This window comes from Passer montanus, unplaced genomic scaffold (assembly GCF_014805655.1).
Source record: "Passer montanus isolate IOZ18808 unplaced genomic scaffold, ASM1480565v1 scaffold5, whole genome shotgun sequence".
NCBI lineage: Eukaryota > Metazoa > Chordata > Aves > Passeriformes > Passeridae > Passer > Passer montanus.
The window spans coordinates 16534558-16556281 of NW_024369929.1; the positions used below are offsets into that span (position 1 = coordinate 16534558).

Genomic DNA, 21724 nt, shown 5'->3' on the forward strand with positions numbered 1-21724 from the left:
GGGAGCGGCCCCCGCGGCGCCGTCTATGCCCGCGCCGCCCCGCCGCCCCCCCCATGGTGCGGCCCCGCCGCGGGCCGTCCGAGATCCGCTGGGCAGCAGCGCCGCGGGGAGTCCGGGCTGCTCCGGGGCTGCGATGAGATAGAGCCGGCGGCGGAGCGAGGAGCCCCGCGGAGGAGGGCGGGGGGCGGCGGAGAGCGACGCGACCCCCGGCCGCCCGCGGGTCGTATGTTCAGGTCCAAACGCTCAGGGCTGGTGCGGCGACTTTGGAGGAGCCGCGTCATTCCGGACAGGGACGGCGGAGATGGGAGCGCCAGGAGCGGCCACGACCTCGGAGCCACCGGCAGCTGCAAGATCGCGGAGAAAAGCCCCTCGGTGGAGCTCCGCGCGGTAGCGCGCAGCCTGCTGCTGCGGGAGCCGGAGGAGCGGCGCGGGGCGGCGGGCGAGGCGGCGCCGCGCGGGGACCCCATGGCGGATCGGGGCCGGGAGGCGCGGGCGCGGCTGCTGCTGCTGGAGCAGGAGCTGAAGGCCGTCACCTACTCGCTGCTGAAGCGGCTGAAGGAGCGCTCGCTGGACAGCCTGCTGGAGGCGGTGGAGTCCCGCGGGGGGATGCCCGGCGGCTGCGTCCTGGTGGCCCGCACCGAGGTGCGCCTGGGGGGCCTGGCGGCGCCCCCGCACCTCCTCCTGGGCAAGCTGTTCCGCTGGCCCGACCTGCAGCACCCCGCCGAGCTGAAGCCCCTCTGCGAGTGCCAGAGCTTCGGCGTCGCCGACGGACCCACGGTCTGCTGCAACCCCTACCACTTCAGCCGCCTCTGTGGGCCAGGTGAGCCGCGGCGAGCCGGGTCCGTGCCCCCCTCCCCGCCGCAAACACGCACCGATTTGGGGGTTCGGGCTTTGTGACCCCGTGCTGGGTGTATCCGAGCCCTCGTGGGCAGCGCTGCCCCGGGCCCGCGGGGATGCCCGGGGGGACGCGCCCGCTCCGGGGTCCCCGCCGGGCATCCCCCCTCTCTCGGAGCCAGCGCTTCCAGTTGTGCGTAAAAAGCCCTTTCTCTTTATTGGTTTTTTCCCCTTCCCGCGGAGTTTCCCCGCTCTCCGGGAGCCGGACGGGCGATAATCGGCGGCTCCATCCCGCTGGCGCCAGCCTGGCTCGCTCGTATCGGAGCCGGGCGGTCACCGCCGCCGGCTTAAAGCCGCAGGCGCTTCGGGGGGGCTGCGGGGATGTCCCCGCCGCGGGGATCCCCGGACCCGCGGGGGCTCCTGCAATTCTCCAGGGTTTTTTTTTTTTCTTTTTTTTTTTTCTTTTTTTTTTTTTTAATTTTTTTTTTGGGGTTTTTAATCGTGCGCAGAGATGAGCGTTTTCAAGGCGTGGGTTTGGGCATGCTGAGGGTTTTTTGTTTCTTTCAGCAGTACTCGATCGTGTGTCCATGTCAGCAGGGCATGGTTGCATGGAGCAGAGACGTGTTGAAATTTGAGGTGCAGAAATGGAAATAATAGGCTGCACAAAAACTGTAATGAAAATGGACAGCTGGATTCCCACTGCCAGAGGGCAGGGTTAGATGGGATATTGGGAAGGAATTCTTCCCTGGGAGGGTAGTGGAGCCCTGGCACAGGGTTCCCAGAGAAGCTGGGTGCCCCTGAATCCCTGGGACTGACCCAGGTCAGGTTGTCCTGGGAGGGTAGTGGAGCCCTGGCACAGGGTGCCCAGAGAAGCTGGGGCTGCCCCTGAATCCCTGGGACTGACCCAGGCCAGGTTGGATGGGACTTGGAGCAGCCTGGGACAGTGGAAGGTGTCACTCCCAATGGCAGAGCTGGAACGAGATGATTTTTAAGGTCCCTTCCCACCCAAACCATCCTATGATTCTATGCTGACTGTCCCTCTTTTTGGCAAGAACTCTGATTTTATTATTTCTGTTGCAATCTGGGCTCCTGCCTCACTTTGCATCACTTCTTTCAAAGAAACTTCTCTTCTGGGCGTGCTTCTCCCCAAGGTCGCTAGAGGCTGGAGGCAGCTTTTTTACTCCAGTTGGAGTTGAGCTGCGTTTTTAGGAACGGGGCATTTCTTTCATGAAACGGGAGAAGTTTCCCAGTGCCTTTCCCGCAGCCGTGGTGGCTTTCCCAGCGGTGAGCGGCTGCCAGCCCTCACTGGGAGTAGTAGAAAGCAGAGCTGTTATCAAGTGGCTCCTTATCACCTTGATAACGGGTGACTGTGCCAGGACCCACCCGCGCCGGCTGGGCGCTGGTAACAGGAGCCGGGAGAAGGCCTTGATGCCCTTTTTCCACAAGTGGCTCCCTGCAGGGATCATCCTCTTGGTGTTTCCCACCCCATTTGCCGTGGGGTGTGAAAGTTCTGGGGTGCTTCCAACGAGTCCCTGGTGACAGCAGGTCTGGAGTGGGACCAGCACAGCCACGTCCTGCTGTTACCTCCACATGGGGACAGCAGCACCTTTATTTTTTTTTATATTTTGGGATCTGTAAGCACCCTGTGAGAAAAGCACCCTTAGGAGGAGTGGGGAAGCTTTTCTGAGAAGCAGTAGATGACCCCAGAGCTGTCACACGGGGGATGCTGAGGTGCTTTTTGGGGAGCCCAGCCGGGCTGAGCTGCAGTTCTGGCTGGGTGCTCTCAGGTCCGGGTGGGGGCTGAGGAGCACTCCCGTGTTTCCCTGCTCTGGGGCTGGTGTGGTGCCACTGGTGGACTTCATAGAGCAATTTCTCACTGGAGTCGGTGCCTGCTGAACGCTGATACAGCCCAGCAGGCTGCACACTCAGTTTTGGCAAGTTACCATTGAAGAAACATCACTGTCATACTATGAAAAAGGCAAAGAAACCCTTGTAATCAGGGCGTGGAGTTTCCCCGTGGTGTTGACCCTTCTAGGAACAGTGAGACCTGGTTGAATGACCTGGTCCAGCAAAGCACCTCTGAGCGCTTGCTGGACATGGAGCACAGGACTGCTCAGTGCTGCTGCTCAGAGCTGAGCTCAGGAGCAATGTGGGATGGATTCAGGATCAGGGTCACTGCTCCTGAGCCACAAAGTGCCGAGGCCTTTTGGGATGGACTGAAGTTACTGGGATGGCTTGGTGCCTGAAGCCAGCCAGGGGTGCCAGCCCTGTGTGCCAAGAGGAGCCTTCTCATCACCCAGTCCTTCTTCTCAGTGCTTGGGAAGTGTTTGGGGAGCCCTGTGTGTTGTAAGGTTGTCTCCCAGTGGAGGAGCCTTCTCATCACCCAGTCCTTCTCAGTGCTTGGGAAGTGTTTGGGGAACCCTGTGTGTTGTAAGGTTGTCTCCCAGTGCAGATGACGGAAATGGGGCTCCTGGGGAGCAGTTTGATGTTTTGTGTGACTCAGTCTGTGGGTGTCCAGGCACAGATGTGGGGCGCAGGAGTGCAGCATTTTCAGTAGCCAAGCCCCCTTTGAAAGTTCAAGGTGGAACTCCCATTGTTCAAAAATTAGGGAAACCTTGGTCTCCAGTTGCTTCCAAGTGTTTTGTTTTCCACTGGGTGTTTATAACCTTGGAAGAGTTCCTACCCCAAAAGAGAAAGCGAGAGGGGTTGTTGATAAACCGAAGACAGCACTAACCTGAAGTTTTGTTTTTCCAGAGTCTCCACCACCTCCCTACTCTCGGCTGTCTCCTAATGACGAGCAAAAGCCACTGGGTACGTGTTTTGTCTCTTTTGATCTCTGGGGAGCTCTTTCATGGTGCAGCCCTGGTGCTGGTTCTGAGGCAGCCCTACCTGGCACGCCAGGCAAAAGCCAACAAGTCGGGGTTTTATGGCTGCTCATTATTTCTGAGCAAGCATCAGCTGACGGATTTTAAGAAGTAAATGGATGCCAGTTTATCCTACCAAATTACCGTGTAGACACATGCATATTTTCCAAAATAATATGAAGCTCTATTTTTAATGAAGGCGTAATGAAAGGTTACCAGACGTCATGTTTTGTCTGCGTGTGTAATCTGCGGGAGTGGGAGCTCCTGGGTGCCATTTCCATACGGGCCAGGCTGTGCTGCTCCATGGAGGAACCAGCTATTACCCTTCCTCTGCTCCTTACAAAGAGATGGAAAGCCTTTGGAACTCGGAGCTGTGTCATTTCTGAGCGGGGTGTCACTTTTCCTGGGGAGTTGTAAAAGGTTTTCCAAGCAGAGTGGGTGAGAGCAGCTTTGGGCTGGCCAGGCTGGGTGTGGAGTGCAGGATGCTGGGTGCTGGCAGCCTTGGATCCTGCTCCTGTGTGCTGCACGTGGGCCTGGAGATGTTTTGAGCTGGCATCGCTGCATCCTCGCCATCCTGCTTCTTGTGCAATTAAATGGGAAGCAGAGACCTGGGAGCATGGGAGGGAAGGGAGGAATCCCACATCCCTCTTGGATTTCTTGCTGGGATCAGTGCAGCTGGAGCCTTTCTCCCTTTATCCCGTGCTCAGTGATTTACCGGCGTTAATGACCAGGGGGAGCTGCTTTTGCTGCCATGGGGCAGGGACAGGGAGCAGACCAACGGGGTTTGGCAGGGATAGGAGGGGACAGCAGTGCCTGCCTGTCCCACCCAGCCCCGGGGGAAGGCAGGAGCTGCCCCTGCCAAGGTGAGCCCCTGCCCTGCCAGGCCTGGGAGCAGCTCAGCCATGTGTGCACCCCGTGCCCGGCGCCTTCATCGCCACAGGGCTGTGACCAGAGCAGCCTGCAAGGCCAACTTGGCTGCTGGTGGCTTTTTTTTCTTTTTTTTTTGTTAGGTATGGAGGCAAAAAAGAGGAGTTGTCCCTCCCTGCACTCCCCCTTCCAAGTTAATTCCTTTTAGAAACTGCTTGTGCTGCAGGGAGAGATGATAGTGGGCGACACGTGACTTTATTAAAACAACAGCCAGGGGTTGAAATTTGCTTCACTGGCTTGTTTGATTGGAAAAATAATAGTTAATCTGTGAGCAAACAGTTGAGCACTTAATTAGAGGGGTGTAAGCAAGAGAGAATAACAAAGACTCTTAACTTGTTAAAACAAAGTTTCCTTCGCTTCAGCAAAGAGGAAGGAAGGAAGCAAGAATAAACAGCTTCAAGAATTTTAATGGTGATAATTAAGTATAGTAACTCTGACTTGTTTAGAGGCTTAATGTAACTTTATCCAGTAAGCACCAAGTTCCTACTTGTTTGATCAACTTAACTGGAGTTATTTTTGTGGTCGAGGCAATTCAAACTTTGCATTTGCGTGGTGGAGCTACAAAGTTAATGGCTGCTTTCTGGCTCTGAGGAGAGTTTCTCTTGGGGAGGTGGTGGGAAGCCCAGCAGCCACGGGTGCTCACGTAGTGCTGGCAAACGCAGCAGGACTAAAAGTGCTTTTTTTTCCCTTTTTTTCCCCTCAGATCTATCAGATTCCACGTTGTCTTACACTGAAACAGAGGCTACAAACTCTCCCAACGTCACGCCCGGAGATTTCTCAGGTTGGCAGCTGTTGGTGCCTTTCCCTGCCGTGGGGGGCTGGTGGTGGGGTGGGACACCAGGAGGGGATGGGATCCTGATCCTGCTCCTGGTTTGTGCTCTGGGTGTGAAGAGAAGGACAAAAAGAACAGTTATTTGAGTTGTTTTTTTCACAGAAGTCTGTGCTCTGCATGTTGAGATAAGATGCTGTTTGTGGGGTGAGCAGGGACGTGTGGAGGTGACCACAGGGCCACGGTGTCCTGTGTGGAGGCCCCAGCATGGATCCCAGGCTGCGGGGCCATGGCTGCTGTGGGGCCGTGTCTGGGCTCTCCCCATTTCCATGCAGGGCCGTTCAGAGCTGCTGTGGGGCCATGGCTGCTGTGGGGCTGGGCCTGGGCTCTCCCCATTGCCATGGCAGGGCTGTTAGGGCTGCTGTGGGGCCATGGCTGCTGTGGGGCTGGGCTCTGGACCCTCCCCATTTCCATGGCAGGGCTGTTCAGAGCTGCTGTGGGGCTGGGCCTGGGCTCTCCCCATTGCCATGGCAGAGCACTGGGGCTGTTCAGAGCTGCTGTGGGGCCGTGTCTGGGCTCTCCCCATTGCCATGGCAGGGCAGCAGGGCCGTTCAGAGCTGCTGTGGGGCCGTGTCTGGGCTCTCCCCATTGCCATGGCAGGGCTGTTAGGGCTTCCTTGGGGCCATGGCTGCTGTGGGGCTGGGCCTGGGCTCTCCCCATTGCCATGGCAGGGCAGCAGGGCCCTTCCAGAGCTGCTGCTCTGGGAGGTTCTTGCCGGGACCGTCGGGCTGGTGTTACCTGTTGGGCCCTGGCCCCAGGCTGCAGTCCCTGCTTTCATGAGCAGGCTCCCAGCTACGGAGCCATTGAAGATCCTGAACAAAGCTCGGCTTAATTAGGTCCTGGTTTTTGCTCTGCCCCACCCTGCAACCTTTCATTCGCTTAATGGGGCTCTGCAGGGCCGGGGGTGGTTTTGCCTGACAGCAGGAGAGCTGGGGCTGTCCTTCCCACATCTCTGTCCTTGGTCTCACCCCAGCTGGGGGCTGACCGTGGGACAGGACGGGCCTGGCTGTAGGACCAGGTTTAATTTCTTTGCCTGGTTCATGGTCTGAGGGCTGGGATGAAGGCAGACAAACGTGGGTTTTGGTGGAGCCCCACATGCCTCCTTCAGCAGCTTGGACACCTCTGAGGCTCCTGGCTGGATTGCTGGGCATGGGGATGGGATCTGCTGCTCACCTGGGGGATGCTGTGAGTCCAGGGGGTGCTGGAGGGGACCTTGGGGGTACTGGTCCCTTGGCTGTGGCGTTTCTCTTCATTTTCTTTCCTTGCAAGAGTTCATGATCAGTTTGGTGAGAAGTTTAGTGATACTTGGGCTTTCCTCAGGATGTTTAGGCTGATCCCAATACTGGTCCCTTGGCTGTGGCGTTTCTCTTCATTTTCTTTCCTTGCAAGAGGAAGGATCAGTTTGGTGAGAAGTTTAGTGAGACTTGGGCTTTCCTCTGGATGTTTAGGCTGATCCCAGCCCCAGAGGGTGTTCAAACAGCACGGGGTCTGTATCCTGACACGGTGGCACATTTCCCTGTGGGGATTTTCCCTTCTCCTTGTCCTTTCAGGTGTCCCTGTGGTGGCCCAGGGGCTTTTATTGTGCTGCCAAGTGTCCAGGGCAGGGGAACAATTGATTGCAGGACTGGGATAATTGAGCCTTGTGCTTTAATAAATATATCTTTGCAGTTCCTAACAAACAGTCCTAGGGCTGCATGCACATCCCTAAAGCTCCCCGTGCCCGTGGCTTTTGTTCTAACTTGATAATTGGCATTAATTACAGCAGCCAAGTTGGAAAAGCGGGGTTCCTGACGGTGTAATGGTTTAGCTTCCCTCATGGCTCAGTCTTTATGGGACATCTGGTGGGTTTGCTGGAAAGAAGAGAGATTTTAACTTTTCCTTGAACAATATAATGATAACATGTGACCAAGATTGTGCTGAAACCAGATCCCTCCTCTCCCCTGTGCTGTTTCCAATGGTGTAACTTTTAATAAGAGTCTGGGGCTGGGTGATTTATTTTTCCCCAGTGCTCACGATTGCTGAAAGAGGATAAGAGCCCTGCTGAAGTTAACCCATACATGTCATCACGGGGAAGTACAAGGGAAAAACCCACTTAGGCTCCAGTCTACCTGCCACATTTCAGTTTGTTTATTCTCTATTTCAACTCATTTAGTAGCTCTGCTTGAAGTGTAGGTCTGTGGGAGTGATACACAAAGCACGTGGTCCTCCCTGCCTCCTCTTGTGTACTCAGTGTGCATTTAACTTGTCTTCCAAAAATAAGTACATTTTGGATCTAGCATCAAGCCACTGCTATTTATTCCAGCTTTGATCATCAAAAAGGCTTTTCCTACTAAAGCCACAAAATTCAATTTTGTGTAACAAAGAGAGCTATTCTTCTCCTATTTCTCCTTTACTTGATGAACTTCTAAACAGGAGGTTTTAGCATGAAGGCAAAAGATGATCTCTGTCATATGTATTAGTTTAAAAAAATAACCCTTTTTTTTTTGAAGTAGAACCTTCTATGGCTAACATATTGCCCTTAAAAAGAGGGAAATTGTTGAGAGAAGTGGCAGGCTCACTGTGAAGTTCAGAGGAACAGTTAGCACTAACGGGGAGCACAAGCTGTGGGTGGTTGGGTGGATGTGACCTGGATCCATGGATGATACCCCAGAGCCCTCTTCATCTCCTGTTCACAGCATTTAGGTCTTGGAACAAAGTTGTTTGTGCAAGGGTCAGTGTCCAGCCACAGCTTTTCCCTAGGAATGGGAAGAGGGGGTGCTCCTGCTTTCCCAGTGAGGTGCAATGCCTGGGAAGGTCTGGGTTGGTGGGAAAAGGTGCTTGGAGGTGTCTGACCCTGCAGGTTCCTCCTCCTGAGCTCAGGCAGTGCCACATTCAGCACAAACAGGAGCTCCATCTTTTCCTGCTTACATTCACTCCTGCCTGGGGAGCAGAGCTGAGCAGAACTGCTGTTTGGGGGCTGTGTTTTAAGCCCAGGTGGGTCCCTGGCCTGGGCTGAGCCTGTCTGTCCCCCGGGAGCCAGCAGAGCCTTGGCCAGTCCTGGCGTCCCCGCGGCTGCCGGCCGGGGCTGGGGAAATACCAGGGAAAGGGCAAAATCCAGCAAGGCAGGAACAAAAGCTCGGCCTCGTGACTCATAATTGGTGGAACATTTGTAGTAATTTTTTTTTTTCCCCTTCCCCTCAGACTTGGCTCCTCCAGCACATGCCAAGAAGCTGCTGTACCCGTTAGACTTGCCAGGCGTGTGGAGGGCTGAGCCTCTCTGCAGGGATGGGGTGGGATGGGATGGAGCAGCTGCCGTGGGCTTTGGGATTGCCTGCCTTTTTTTTTTTTCCCCTTCCCCTCAGACTTGGCTCCTCCAGCACATGCCAAGAAGCTGCTGTACCCGTTAGACTTGCCAGGCGTGTGGAGGGCTGAGCCTCTCTGCAGGGATGGGATGGGATGGAGCAGCTGCCATGGGCTTTGGGATTGCCTGCCTTCCTCTGAGTCCCACAGGCTCTCCCTCACTGGCCCTGGGAAGGACTTTTTCTTAAAACCCATGGAATAGCCCCATTCCTGTTGAAAAAGCACCGTGATGAGCGTTGGGCAAACTTCTTATTAGTGGTGGCTTTAAATAGGGGAGGGCAGGTGGGAGAGCAAGAGGTGGCCTTGCATCTTTAGGTCTCTGTGCTGACTTGACCATCCCCAGGGAAGGTGCTGATTGTTTTTTCCAAAAATAGTTATTTGGGGTTTTTTTAAACTTTGAAATCACTTTCCATGTGTTAAAACTCTCCAAGAGTTTCAGCTCTGGTGAACCCATGTGTAGCTGAAAATGTGCAACCTAAAGAAGAAATGTTGAATTGGTGCTTTGTTGGAGGAGGGATGAGTTCTGTCCGTGCTCCAGAGCAGCAGGAAGGTGTTTTCCACCTGGGAGTGGAAGCATGGATCTGAATTTATTCCCAGCAGCTCTGCTGATGTCCAGAAGGTGCTGAGCTCCACATGGAGATGAGCTGTGCTTGGTGACTGATGATGGTGGGGGAAAGCTGAGAATTAACAGAGAGAAAAAACAGAGACTGAATGGGCAGGAGCTTATTTAAATTATTTCTGATTTTTTTTTTCTTTTTGACATGGGAAGTTTTTGCAGGGCAGTGGTGGGGCTGGGAGCATTGGATTTGGGGAGCAGGGTCTCTGTACCATCAAATGGAGAAAGAAGGCAGGAGCATCCATCCCAGCTGGTGACTCAGCCCTGCTGAGGTGATGCCATGGCTCCAGGAGAGAGCCAGAGGGTTTTTTCTGCTTCCAGCAATATTTAGGATGAACTTAAGGAAGCATATTTTAAAACCCACTGAATGGAGAAAGTGAACGTCTCCCTTCCTCTCCCCCCCAGAAATAACAGGCTGCAGGATTTATGCTAACAAGGAAATTTATGAAGATCCTGTGTGTTAGGAGTAGGAAAAAAAAAAAAAAAGCCCATTAAATCTGTCAGGCGGATGTGTGTGGCAACTGGGCAAACATTGCCCTTTCCGGGCTGGGGGAGAGGTTCTGGAATTACCTGTTAATAGAAAAAAAGGGTATTTTTGTCAGTAATAGGACAGCAGTTTCTTCTGGGGGGAAAAGCTGGGTTTTGAGGACAGGCTCTGGCTTTGCTGTGTCAGTGACAGGTCTGGGCTGGGGGCTGGGTCTGACCCAGCACCACCCTGGAGCCTTTTCATCCCTTCTCCCCTCCCTTCCTGCAGAAAGAAATCCTTTAAAAAAGACACAACGTATCTGTGCATCCAGTTTAATCACAGACAGATGTTTGTTTGGGCCAGTAATGGTTTTGGTTTCTTTTTTTTCTTTCCTATTTAACTGTAGGTTTGCTGGCTTGTCTTCCCCTGTGCAGTCTAGAACAATCAGGGTTTGGCTAAAAACCTCTCCTGGTCGGAGGAACGAGCCTGTTGCCAAGAGCTACTTCTTTGATGCAAAAAAATACATCCTGGAGGTGCTTTGTCAGATGTTTTTATATTAAACAGCTTTCCTCCATAGTTTCACTTTGCCAACGGGAAATAAAGTGCATCTATTTTCCAGTGTGCTTCAGAGAGGAATTCTCTGCTCGCTGTGGAGGCTTTTCCCACTTGGCTGTGGATGCTGGAACCCCCATGGGAGAGCTGGGGTGACTGGGAGAGCCTCAGAGCAGCACCCTGCCCTCCCTGGGCTTTGCTCCTGTGCAGCTTCTGGCCCTGCCTGGGGCTGCCACCAAAGGCAGCCTCTCCAGCTGTGGGGTGAATCATGGATTAATCCCTGGAAGAGAAGGTGGGGAAGCTCTGGGAGCTGCTCCCTGGGCTTTCAGGGCTGTCCCTTTCACAGAGGTGCAGGTGTGCTCCTTTGTTTTACATAAAGGTGTCTGTCTGGGGTGGTGATGAACCCCTGGAGCCAGGGGATTTATGGAGGGCAGGGGGATTTTCCACATCCCGTTTGTGCTTGCCATGGTGGGGGGCTCCTGGAGTTCTGCCATGCCTTTGGAGCAGAAGGTGAAGGGATCATTGATTCTGGAGCCAGCTGGGCTCCTCATTGTGTCCAAATCCTGTTGGTAGCAGTGCTTCATCCATCAGCAGAGAGTATTCCACCTGGGAAAATCATAAGTAGATGAAGAAGTTGTTCAGAGCATTGAGCAAGCAGCAAGAATTTTTTTTTAAGTTAGACGACTTGCCAATGGAAGAGAAGCACCCTAGGTCAAAGCTCTAGGGAGAAATTTCCTCCATGTGGTTGTTTTTTCCATGAAAACCCTGTGGGATAACTCATGTTGGGCCACCAAACAGGAGCTGGAGCACTGAGCTGTACCTGAGCTGGTGGGTGGCCATGCCTTGGTGGCAGTGGACCTTGGTGGTGCCACCTGTACCCGTGTCTTGTGTGGAGAGGTGGCTCCATCCGTGCAGAGCATGGGGCTCTGGCAGTGCCTGTGCAGCTGTGGAGGTGTTCCTCAAGCCAGAGACAGCTGTTTGTATAAAATAGGTTTGTAGGGCAGGGCTCTTGGTCGTGGGATTAGTGCAGGGCTCAGCCAGGACAGTGATGTGGGATGGGGAAATTAATTTCATACAGGCTGAGGAATGTGCTGGAGGTGGGAAGGGATGGTTTTTGCTGAGGGTCTCCTGAAGAGGAACCTCAGGGTTCCTCTGAGGTTTTGCATCCTGTGCAGCAAGGAGCAGCAGCCTCCCAAACAGCCTGACAGGAGGGCAGGTGTCTGCTGGACTGGAGGTGGAGAATGTCCCTTTGCTGCTAAAACCACCCAACAGCCTCACTTAGAAATGAGGACAGTCAGAGCTGTCCCTAAACAATCTGGGCAGCTGGAGTTGGGCTTTGTTCAGAAGAAGGAAGGGGAAAATCCAAACTGGCTGCCAGAGCCTGGGGATCATCTGCCTGGAGTGGCACAGGCTGCACAAGAGTGGAAGAAGGTTGGTTTTGCCAATATTGGTAAAACCCTGTGCCTGATGCAGAGATTAAAGCTGCTCTGCAGATGATGCCTCTGTATTTGTGTGTACACACAGAGCCCCAAAGGAGAATTTTCCATCAGGGATCCAGGCAGGATGATGCCCTGAAGTGAAGGTTCCATGGGCAGTATTTGGGGAGCATGGTTCTCTTGGAGGCAAGACTCTGAAGTTGCTTTTTCTCCCTCTGTTACCTAGGACTGGGATGGATTTTCACAGCTAGCCTGGATGTTTTCAACCTACAAGTTCTTGGAGAAAGTACAAGACCCAGATAAAATATGTTTTTGTCTGTGGTTCATTGAGCAGTTATGATGTTTGGCCTTGAATCACAGAATAATCACATCCCTCACTTCTCCGAGCACCTAGGCATCACTCTTTTAAAAAAGAAACATCAGGAAGTAAGCAAGTTACTTAAAAGTAAATTAGTTTAATCTTTGTAGCCTAAACATTACATTCTTGCACCCTATTAGGGGTTGGATACGACTTTCTAGGTAGTAAAAGTTCCTTTGATGTAGCTCTGGTTGTGTCCTTTAAGCAGCATGGATCCGATGGATCCGGCTTTGTTTGAACTTTCCTTTTTCCCTGTGCCTGTGTTTTGCTTTTTAAAGGGATTTGCTGAATACTGGACACAGTGTATTTATGACCTTTGAAAACGGTGAATGTTTTGAAGGAGGAATTTTGGCTTCTTACAGGGGACCTGTAGAGAGAGGCTTGTGTTCGCAGTCCCAGTAATAGATTTTTCTGTGGCACTTTGATGAGTGAGAGGTGTTTATAGGCTTGATTCATAACTGAGTTACCAAGGTTTTCCACGGAAATAACTTATTAAATGTGTGGCGCTCACCGGAGCCATTGAAGTCTGGAGATTTGCTCTTCATCAAAGGCACCTCCTTCCCCGGGCTCCAAGGCCTAACTCAGCATTTTACCTCTGGAGGATGCTCAGACCCAAGTGGGCTGTGTGGTGTGGGAGCTCGAGCTGGCTTTTAGTAAGAAACTTTTAAAAAAAAAAAGGCAAACTTGAAGGAGGAGGGGGAAAAAAAACCCTCAGAAAAAACATCCCCCCTGTTGTTGGGAGCTGCTGATGGCTAAACCTGGTTTTCTGGAACACTGCTTGTTTGTGTGGATTTTGCTGCTCTGCTCCACAGCTGAAAAGTCCATCCCTTCAGTGCTGCTGAGGGCTTTGAAGTGTCCTGAGCCCCTGGAAGCTCAGGTTCAGTTTACTGGCAAAGGAGACTCAGCTCTTTGTGCTTCCCAAGAGCCTGGGGCTGTGATTCCCAGCTCTGCCCCGTGTCCTGCAGAGTGCCCCAGGTCCTGCTCCTGGCTGCTGGTGCAGGGGGAGACATTGGCTCACTGAGGTCCCACCTGGCTCCTGGGGATTTGGGTTTGTCCCAGCCCTTGCTCTGCCCCTGCTCTGTGCCTTGCACTTGGCTGATTTATGAAATCCTGGTTTGGGTTGGGAGGGAGATGAGAGCTCATCCTGTTCACCATGGCAGGAACACCTCCCACCATCCCAGGCTGCTCCTGGTCCAGCCTGGCCTTGGACACTTCCAGGGATCCAGGGGCAGCCACAGCTGCTCTGGGAAACTGTGCCAGGGTCTCCCCACCTTGTCAAAAGTCCTTCTGCAGGTTTTTTGTAGCCCCAGAAAATGGGTGTTCAGCTGGAGAAAAGCATCACCCCAGGGCAGAGTGCTGGGAGAGTGGAGAGTGCAGCACTGGGGTCTGGGCTTGGGGTGCTCAGGACTGTTGGATTCCTGTTTGGGTGTGTTTTTTTCTGTAAGAACAAAAACATTTCACATGGAAATGCCTGTCTTGGCTGACCTCTGGCAGGGCTGCTAATGCTGACTGGTAATGGCCTTTGCAGCTCCTGGGGCTGGAGCAGGGATCAAACAGCTCTGGCCTGGAAGTGCTGGACTGTGCTGCTGTCCCGTCCCACCACCCCTTTCCCAGAGAAGCTCCTCCTTCAGGGAGAAGCTGGTTCCTCATCCCAGGGTTTGGATATGGGGAAAAAACCACCAGCATCAGAGGGTATAAACAGAATTAAGCCCAAAGCTCCTCTCCTGCCCCAGCATCTCCTTGATCAGCCCCACACTCCAGGTCTCCCCCTCTTTTTTCTTCTTGTATTTTCCTAATTTTATTGTTTAAATGGATAAGAGTTGCCTCTGATGCCCAGGCCTGAAAACCCTCACAAAACACAGCCTGTCCCTGCCTCCCCACAGGGATGCAGTCTCTGCCAGGGATCAGGCTCAGGCTGGGATGCTGCTCCCTGCCCTCAGCATTTTGCTTTTCAGGTTATAAAAGCCCATGTATGAAACCTGCCAAAAAGTCAAATTCCCAACAGTGCAAGAGAGAGGGATGTGTGGAGAGTTTGTTTTCCCTTCACAGCAGTTGTGTGCTCCTGGGGGATGCAGGTCTTTGCTGAGGGTTCAAGGAGCCCACGTGCTCCTGTCCTGCAGCATCCCCCACCCACTCCCAGTGCATTCCCAGAGCAAAAGCTGGGCCAAAGCCATCCCTCCCTTCCCAGTGGCAGTTCATGGAAGTGCCCTGGTGTCACATTTGCTGTCCCAGCTGGACACTGATGCTCTGCTGGCTCCACTGCAGCTTGGCCATGTCCCCACCTGGGCTTGGAAGAGCTGCCCTCCCCTTCCTGCTCCTGTGTTTGGTTTATGGCTTTGGAGATGTTCCTCCTCCTAAGTGCTTGTGGCAGAAGGATCAGGCTGTCCCTTCCTCCAGGCTGGAGAAGTTGGAGTCTTGCAGCTGCTGCAGGGGCATCTCTTGATGCCAGGGGCAGGATTTCTCACAGTGGCTCCACGGAAGGGTGGGAGACACAACTGTGTTGGTTTTATCTGTGTATTCCATGAGCAGGAGCAGAACCTGCCAGCAGAAAGGCTATTTTTCAGCTCTTTCCATTTATTAAGGTCTCATTTGCTAAGATTTTTCCATGAGAGAAGCCAAAGAATGTTAAAGACTTGGAAAAAAAAAAAGTGCCAGCTGCTTTGTGCTTTCACACCGAGTGATGCAAAGTTGTCTGTTGAATCAAGGACAAAGGTACCTCAGGAGCTGCAGGTGGTGGGTGATGAGTGCTGGGTGAGGCCCTGGCACAGGCTGCCCAGAGAAACTGTGCCTGCCCCATCCCTGGAAGTGCTGCATTGGGCTTGGAGCAGCCTGGTGTCATGGAAAGTGGGACGAGATGAGCCCTTCCAACCCATTCTGTTTCTCTGATGAGGTTTTTAGAGTTACCCCTCTGTCTGCAGAGGCTCCTGCTGGGATGGACGTGCTGTGCAGAGCACATCCCTTTTCTTGCCTTTGCTCTTTCTTCTCCCCTCCTGGCTGCTCCAAAGCCTGTTCCTGTTCCTGAGCGTGGAGCTCACACAAGGCCCCGTTTGTGCGAGCCCGGCCGGGAAAAGCCAAGTTTGTCCAGGGGGAAGAATGAGGCACTTGATTCATCCCCCCTGCGTCAGGCTGTGGGGTCTGGGAGCATCCCTGTCCTGCACAGGAAGGCAAACACGGGCTCTGCTGGCTGGGAACTCCCAAGGTTCTGCTTTCCCTTAGTCCTGAATAAATGTTGCTCCTTTGGAAGCAATGCTGCATCTTGCCCTCAGCTCTGTGGCAAACACAGTCATTGGGTCCTGATTTTTTGCCTGTCTTTTAATTTTTTTTTTAAATTTGTTGTTCTTTAAATGCTACAGTGAGAGCTGTAGGTAAAAATGAGCTATAAGTATTTTTTTTTTCAGCATTCCTCTTAAAATCCAGAGGAGTAGTGATATAACCCAACAGGAGCTCTCAGCCTGGAAGTGTTTAAGGCCAGCTTGGATGGAGCTCTGAGCAACCTGGTGTGGTGGGAGGTGTCCCTGCCCGTGGAAGGGGGTGGAACAGGATGATCTTAAAGGTCTCTTCCAACCCAAACCATTCCATGGTTATATGATCCAAAGCTTTGCCAAGTCTCACAGCAAACAGTCACTGGTGCTTATAAAAAGCTCAGGCTCCAAGGTTAGATCTGGTTGGGTCTGTCTGGTGCAGCAGCTCGGGGTATCCAGCTGTGCAGAGAAGGGGCAGATGTGAAAATGGGCAGTTCAGTGCCTCAGACCCAATCCCTCCCTGGGAACTGTGTCTGCAGCTGCCCCTGAGGGCTCGGGCTGCTCTAATCACTGTCAAACTGAATCCAGCAGGTTTTGGTTTTGGCCTGCTCTGGAGAACTTTCTGCTGAGGTTTTATGAAGCCCTGGAAACACTGTTGTGTTTCCAGAGAGGCTGTGGGTGCCTGGCTGGGTGCAGAGCAGTCCTTGGTGGCATGGCCAGGGCTCAGCTTCCCTCAAGTCTTGTGGAGTTGCTTTCTGAGATCCGCAAAAAAACCCCCAACAGAACACAAAAAAAACCCCAACAAAACTTTATGAATCGACCAGGAAGCCAGTAAAAATTAGTAGTAACAAGCTGATTTCAATAGGAATGGGTTTGCTGCTCTGCTGGCTGCCAACCATTTATGAGACTGGCCGGGTGCCGGGTCCAGCGCCGCATCCCTCACCCTCCTGCTGCTGGAAATCATTTGTGACTCCAAAAAAATAAATAACACTATTGTGGAGCTCGTTTTATGGCTGGGGCCTGAGCTGGGTGGCAGCTCTGCAGTTTGCAAGCCCTGCCTGGGGGCTCCCCGCTCCAGCTCAGGTGGGTTCCTGTGGGTTTGCAGGGGGCAGGTGAGGACGTGGGTGGGAGTTGCATCCATGGCATGTTGGATCTGTTCCTGGGGAAGAGCTGGGTCAGTGTGGCTGTGCCAGTTCAGGGGTGTTGGATGCTGTTGGGTGTTGTGCCAGCAGAGGTTTAGGATGGATATTTGGGAAAATTTTACCCCACAAAGGCTGTCCAGCCCTGGCACATGGAGTCACCATGCCTGAAGGGATGCAAAAGCCATGTGGCTGTGGCACCTGGGGACAAGTAGAGTGGTTGGAGCTGCTGATCTTAGAGGGCTTTCCCAGCCTTACCCATTGTGGGATTGCTCCTGTCTCTGGTGGGGACATCCCAGCCCCCCAAACCCCTGGGTGGTGTTCCAGGAGCCAGGAGCTGGCTTGTGTGGAGGACCAGACCCAGAACGGGCCCGTGTCTGCTTTGGCTCATCTTTAAATGAATGCCACAGGGATAGGGATGCAAAAGCCATGTGGCTGTGGCACCTGGGGACAAGTAGAGTGGTTGGAGCTGCTGATCTTAGAGGGCTTTCCCAGCCTTACCCATTGTGGGATTGCACCTGTCTCTCTCTGGTGGGGACATCCCAGCCCCCCAAACCCCTGGGTGGTGTTCCAGGAGCCAGGAGCTGGCTTGTGTGGAGGACCAGACCCAGAACGGGCCCGTGTCTGCTTTGGCTCATCTTTAAATGAATGCCACAGGGGTTTCCAGCATGGGAATTTGTCTGACTCTTCCATTTGCACTGGGCCTGTTCAGTGCTTGCACAAAGGGATGTGTGTGACTGCGGGGACTTCCACCCCCAGCAGAACAAGGAAATGCCTGGCAGAATACAAACCAAGGTAAAGATCCCGTGGGTACAGGGAGCTGCTCTTCCCCCATTGCTGAGTTATTTGAATGGAAGGGAAATGTCAGCAGAATTATGTTTAAAAAAAAAAAAAAAGTCACTCATTTCACAGGTTACACACTAGGAGCACACTGGGCAGCTTCTTCATCACTGGAACAAGAAAATTGGAGTCATTCTTTATTCCCCAGTAATTACAGCCACATATTTTGAAATCTCCGTGTCTTTTCCATGTTGAATCGCCAGTGCAGACCTTCAGAGCAGGATTGAATTCAGCTGTGCTTGAAAGGGTCGGTCATTTGAGACTTCCAACATTAAAAGATCTTTGCAAATTAGTTTTGCTCTTGCCATGCTGAATTTGTTTGTGTAGAAAACCTCAGTAGATTTGGTATGTGCCTGTCTTTGAAGGGCTCTGCTTCAAAGGCTGCAGCTCTGGGTGTTTTATGTGCTGAGCCCTGCAGTCCCCCGAGCTCTGCTGCCTCGCTGGGAAGTGTCAGCTCATGTTAAACCTGCAGGAAGGAAAAGCTGAGCGTGGCTTTTCAAAGCTTTCAAGGAAACTGGATGCCCAGGGCTTATTCCTGTAGGAAATGGGTGCTGGAGCTGCATGTGCTGCTGTGTGTCATTGGTACAGCCCCAAGGATGGTTTTCTCCATGGTCCTTCCCTGTGAGGAAGTGAGAGGAAAAAGGGTGAGAGGAAACCTGTGTGTGCTTGGAGAATTGGGAATGGTTGGTCCCAGAAAACTCAGCTGAGAACTTGGCAGTGAGAACCAAGCACAAGAGACTGAGTTGGGCTATAGCTAGTATTCAAACAAAGGTGAACAGTAAAAATAATATTGTGGAGTTTCTTGATTCTTGGCTTGAAATGGGGTTTTTTTCCCAAAGAAATTGAATCTCAAAAGGGAAAATGGGAGAAGAACCAAGAACAAGAGACTGGGTTGGACTATAGCTAGTATTCAAACAAAGGTGAACAGTAAAAATAATATTGTGGAGTTTCTTGATTCTTGGCTTGAAAACTGGGGGGTTTTTTCCAAAGAAATTGAATCTCAGAAGGGAATAGGGGAGAACCTACCTGTCTCACATCCTGGATTGTGCATGTTTGGATCAGGTCTGTCACCAAACATGTTTTGTTGGAGTGGGGCTGGAGCCCTTTCTCTTCCAGCCTGGTGTATCCATGCACATCCCAGCGGGCTGCACTGTGGAACCGATCATTTTAAAACACAGAAACAGTGGAAAAAAACCCATAAAACAGAAGGTGCTGATGGAAGGGCTGTCCCAGAGAGGGGCTGTCTGTGCCCAGACCAAGCTGTGGAAGGGTTTTGTGAGTGCATTGTCCACTGTGGGAGCCCTGGGCTGCAGGGAAGGAGCTGCCCTGGCTGGGTACGTGCAGTAGAATCAATCCAGGTTTAAATGAGGACAAAGCCAGCAGCAGCAGAGCATTGCTGGGAGCCAGCAGATAATCCCAGCTCAGCCTCGGGCTGGATGGCCGGCGCTGCCTCGCAGAAAGCGCCGCTTTCTCTGCTCTTCCCCCTTTCCTCCCTCTCATTGAGATTTCGACACAATATTATTTTAATCCCCATCCTCTGGCCCCTCCCCGTGCCCTTCCCTGCAGGCTCTCTCCCCCCATGCAGGCTGCAGAGGCTCTCAATGAGAACCAGCTGCCTCCCAAAGCCGTTCCCCCGCAGCGGGGCCGGGGCGAAGCTGGCACCGCCTGGGTCGTGGCTGCCTGCCTCTCCCCCAGCCCCCAGAGCTTTTCCTCCTGGCTCTGTGCTCCCTCAGTGGTGTTTGTACTCCTGGGATTTGGGGCTGCCTTTGGAGCCATCCCACCCTGGAGCATTGTGGGGTGGGGCACAGGGAGCACCGGGGTTTGGGGTGTGCCGTGGCCCTGCCACCTCCAGCCATCACGGCTTGGATTAGAGGTTGTTAAATTTTGGCTTTATTTGTTTCTCGAGCTCTTCTGTGGGTCGGGCTGCCTCGGTGCACGTCCCTGGGGCTGAGTGTTTGGTGTGTGAGCACAGAAGCATCCCCTGGGATTTGGAGTTGTGTTCTCCACCCTGTTCAAACACCCAGGAAGGTTTTAGGGATTCAGGGGGTGCTTCCAAGGCAGGCAGGTGACTGAAATTGGTTCAGGCATTAATAACTCACTAGTGCCAGCTGCAGTGGGTACCAAACTCCTCACAACCAGCCTTCAGTAGCCCAGGAGAGTGGTGAGGGTGGGCACAGGATGGTTTAACAGAGAAGGGGCATTTCTGCAGTGCCTGGGTGAATGCAGCCACCCGAGGGAAACAGCACAGGCTTATCTTGGAGCTTCTACTCCTTATTTCTCCTTTGTAGTTGTGCTTAATGCTTGTGACACATGAAGGAACTGAAGCAGTGTGTGGGGTGCATGAAGAGCAGGCAGCAGAAATGTTTCTCCAAGTGCTGTGTCTTTATCCTGGGTTGGTGGTGGCACAGGGGTGAGACTCTGGCTCCTGCTGAGCGGTGCGGTTGCACACACTGCAGGTTTGGTGGTCTCCAGACTACAAAGGCAACAGTGAGTGCTGAATGCAGATCCACTCCCAGAATGGGAGCATCAGCTTGGATTGATTCCCTGAGCTGTGATGCAGCAGACTGTGATGCAGAAAGAAATTCTCACCAATTCAGCATTTCACAGCTTCCAAAACAGAGTTTTTCTGACTAACTCAACCCAGCAGGTCCGTGAGAAAGGGGGAATGAGAAAACCCTTCCCTCCACATGCCAGAATTCCAGCGTGGCCCTTGGAGAGCTGTGGCCATCTCTGCCTTCCCCAGGTGCCACCCAGGCTGGTGGCACTGCCAGAGCCAGGGGAACTCGAGGCTGGCTCTGTGGAAATGCAGCGACTGCAGCGCTCCCAGAGCGGTGCCTCTCTGTTCCAGCGAGGCCGTGGGTGTTTATTTGAGGGAAGAGCAGCTCAGCCAAACATCCTGCTTTTAAACTCGCCCCTGCAGCCCTCGGAAAGATGCCTGCAGCTCTGTTTGTGTGCAGCCTCCAAGTGCTGGGCTCTGGGCACGGATGGGATTTGCAGGGAGGGTTTAGGAGCAGCCTCCCTTGTTCTGGGGTTTGTGCTGCAGTGGAAGCTGGGATTTCCTCACCATGGCACTGGAGTAGCACACTTCCACCAAGATATCCAGTGTCTGGCAGGGAGCTGGATGTCCTGCAGGGCTCTGAAAATCCCCCTCCCCAAGTGAGGTGTTGGAGCCCTGAGTTTTGAGTCAAAATAAAAATCAGTCGGAACTGCCAAGTTTGGTGGGGGGAGGTCTTGGTTTTGGGTCAAAACCACAGTGGTTTTTTCCCCCCCTTGTTTCAATCCCAAGCACAGCCCTGCCAGAAACTTGGCTCAGCTTCCCCAGCAGAATTAGGGATGTATTTGTGTTTCGGGGTTTGTCAGGAAACCTGAAACCAGGTGAGTTTGGCCAAGGCCAGGCTCTGGCTGGGACAGGGCTGCGAGAGGAGCAGGACAGGGATGTGCCTCAGGGAGGGCACAAGCAGGACTTATTTTTGTAGACATTTCATAGCAACAGGGCTAAAATAGAGTCGTTGCTCTGCCTTCTCCATTGCATTGAAAGGAGACCCTTTTTCTGCTGAGCAGAGCCCCTGTGGTGGCTGCAGTGGGGCTCTGGGTTGGTCCTTCAAGCTGCAGGAGAAGTTTGTGGCAGCTCTTAGTTTCAGCCATTGGTTCTGAAATAATGGACTCATGAATAAGAGTTTTAACTTCACCCTGCCCTGCACAGCACTGTGCTTTTCCAGCCCCTGACATCCTTCAGTTTTGTAGGTGTAGCTTAATGCCACCACTTATACATCAATTCTGTGTCTGCAGGTAGAACACACCAATGTATTTATTCTCACAATCCATTTCCAGCTCCATTTCCTATCCAGAGTCATCCAGGCAATGACATTCCCTTAGTGGGATGTTGCTTTTGTATGTGATTAAAGAGCTAATAATGTTTTGGACCATTTTGATGGTGTTTGGGTAGCAATTCTTGCACTTAATCTCAGAATAATACAATGTCCCTGTCTGAGATGGTTTTTTTAGATACTTAACTGCAGCCAGCAGTGAGAAGAGCCATTTGAAGGGCACAATTCATCTTCTCTCTACTGAACAGGGCAGAAAAGTTGTGCCCCCATCATTCCCTGCAGGTTGGAGGGTCTGGGCTTGTTCACATGGATTTGGAATGCTGTGATTTATCCTCAGATCAGCTGAGCCAGCAGAGAGGATTTGGGTGGTTGCGAGGCACAGGAAAAGAAAAGAAAAATCACTATTTTTAAGAGGGAACTGTAGGATGTTGGCCACTGGAACAACCAGCAAAGTC

At 52.8% G+C, this 21724-nt stretch overlaps 1 protein-coding gene across 1 annotated transcript in view; it reads left to right on the top strand.

The window, feature by feature from the left end:
• Positions 1 to 6: 6 nt before the first annotated feature.
• Positions 7 to 21724, top strand: part of SMAD6 (SMAD family member 6) — a 38910-nt gene continuing 17192 nt past the window's right edge. The window contains exons 1-3 of the mRNA XM_039723260.1: positions 7 to 820; positions 3589 to 3645; positions 5329 to 5406. Of these exons, the coding sequence (XP_039579194.1) occupies positions 226 to 820; positions 3589 to 3645; positions 5329 to 5406 (730 nt within the window). The 5' untranslated portion in view covers positions 7 to 225. The remainder of the gene's footprint in view (positions 821 to 3588; positions 3646 to 5328; positions 5407 to 21724) is intronic.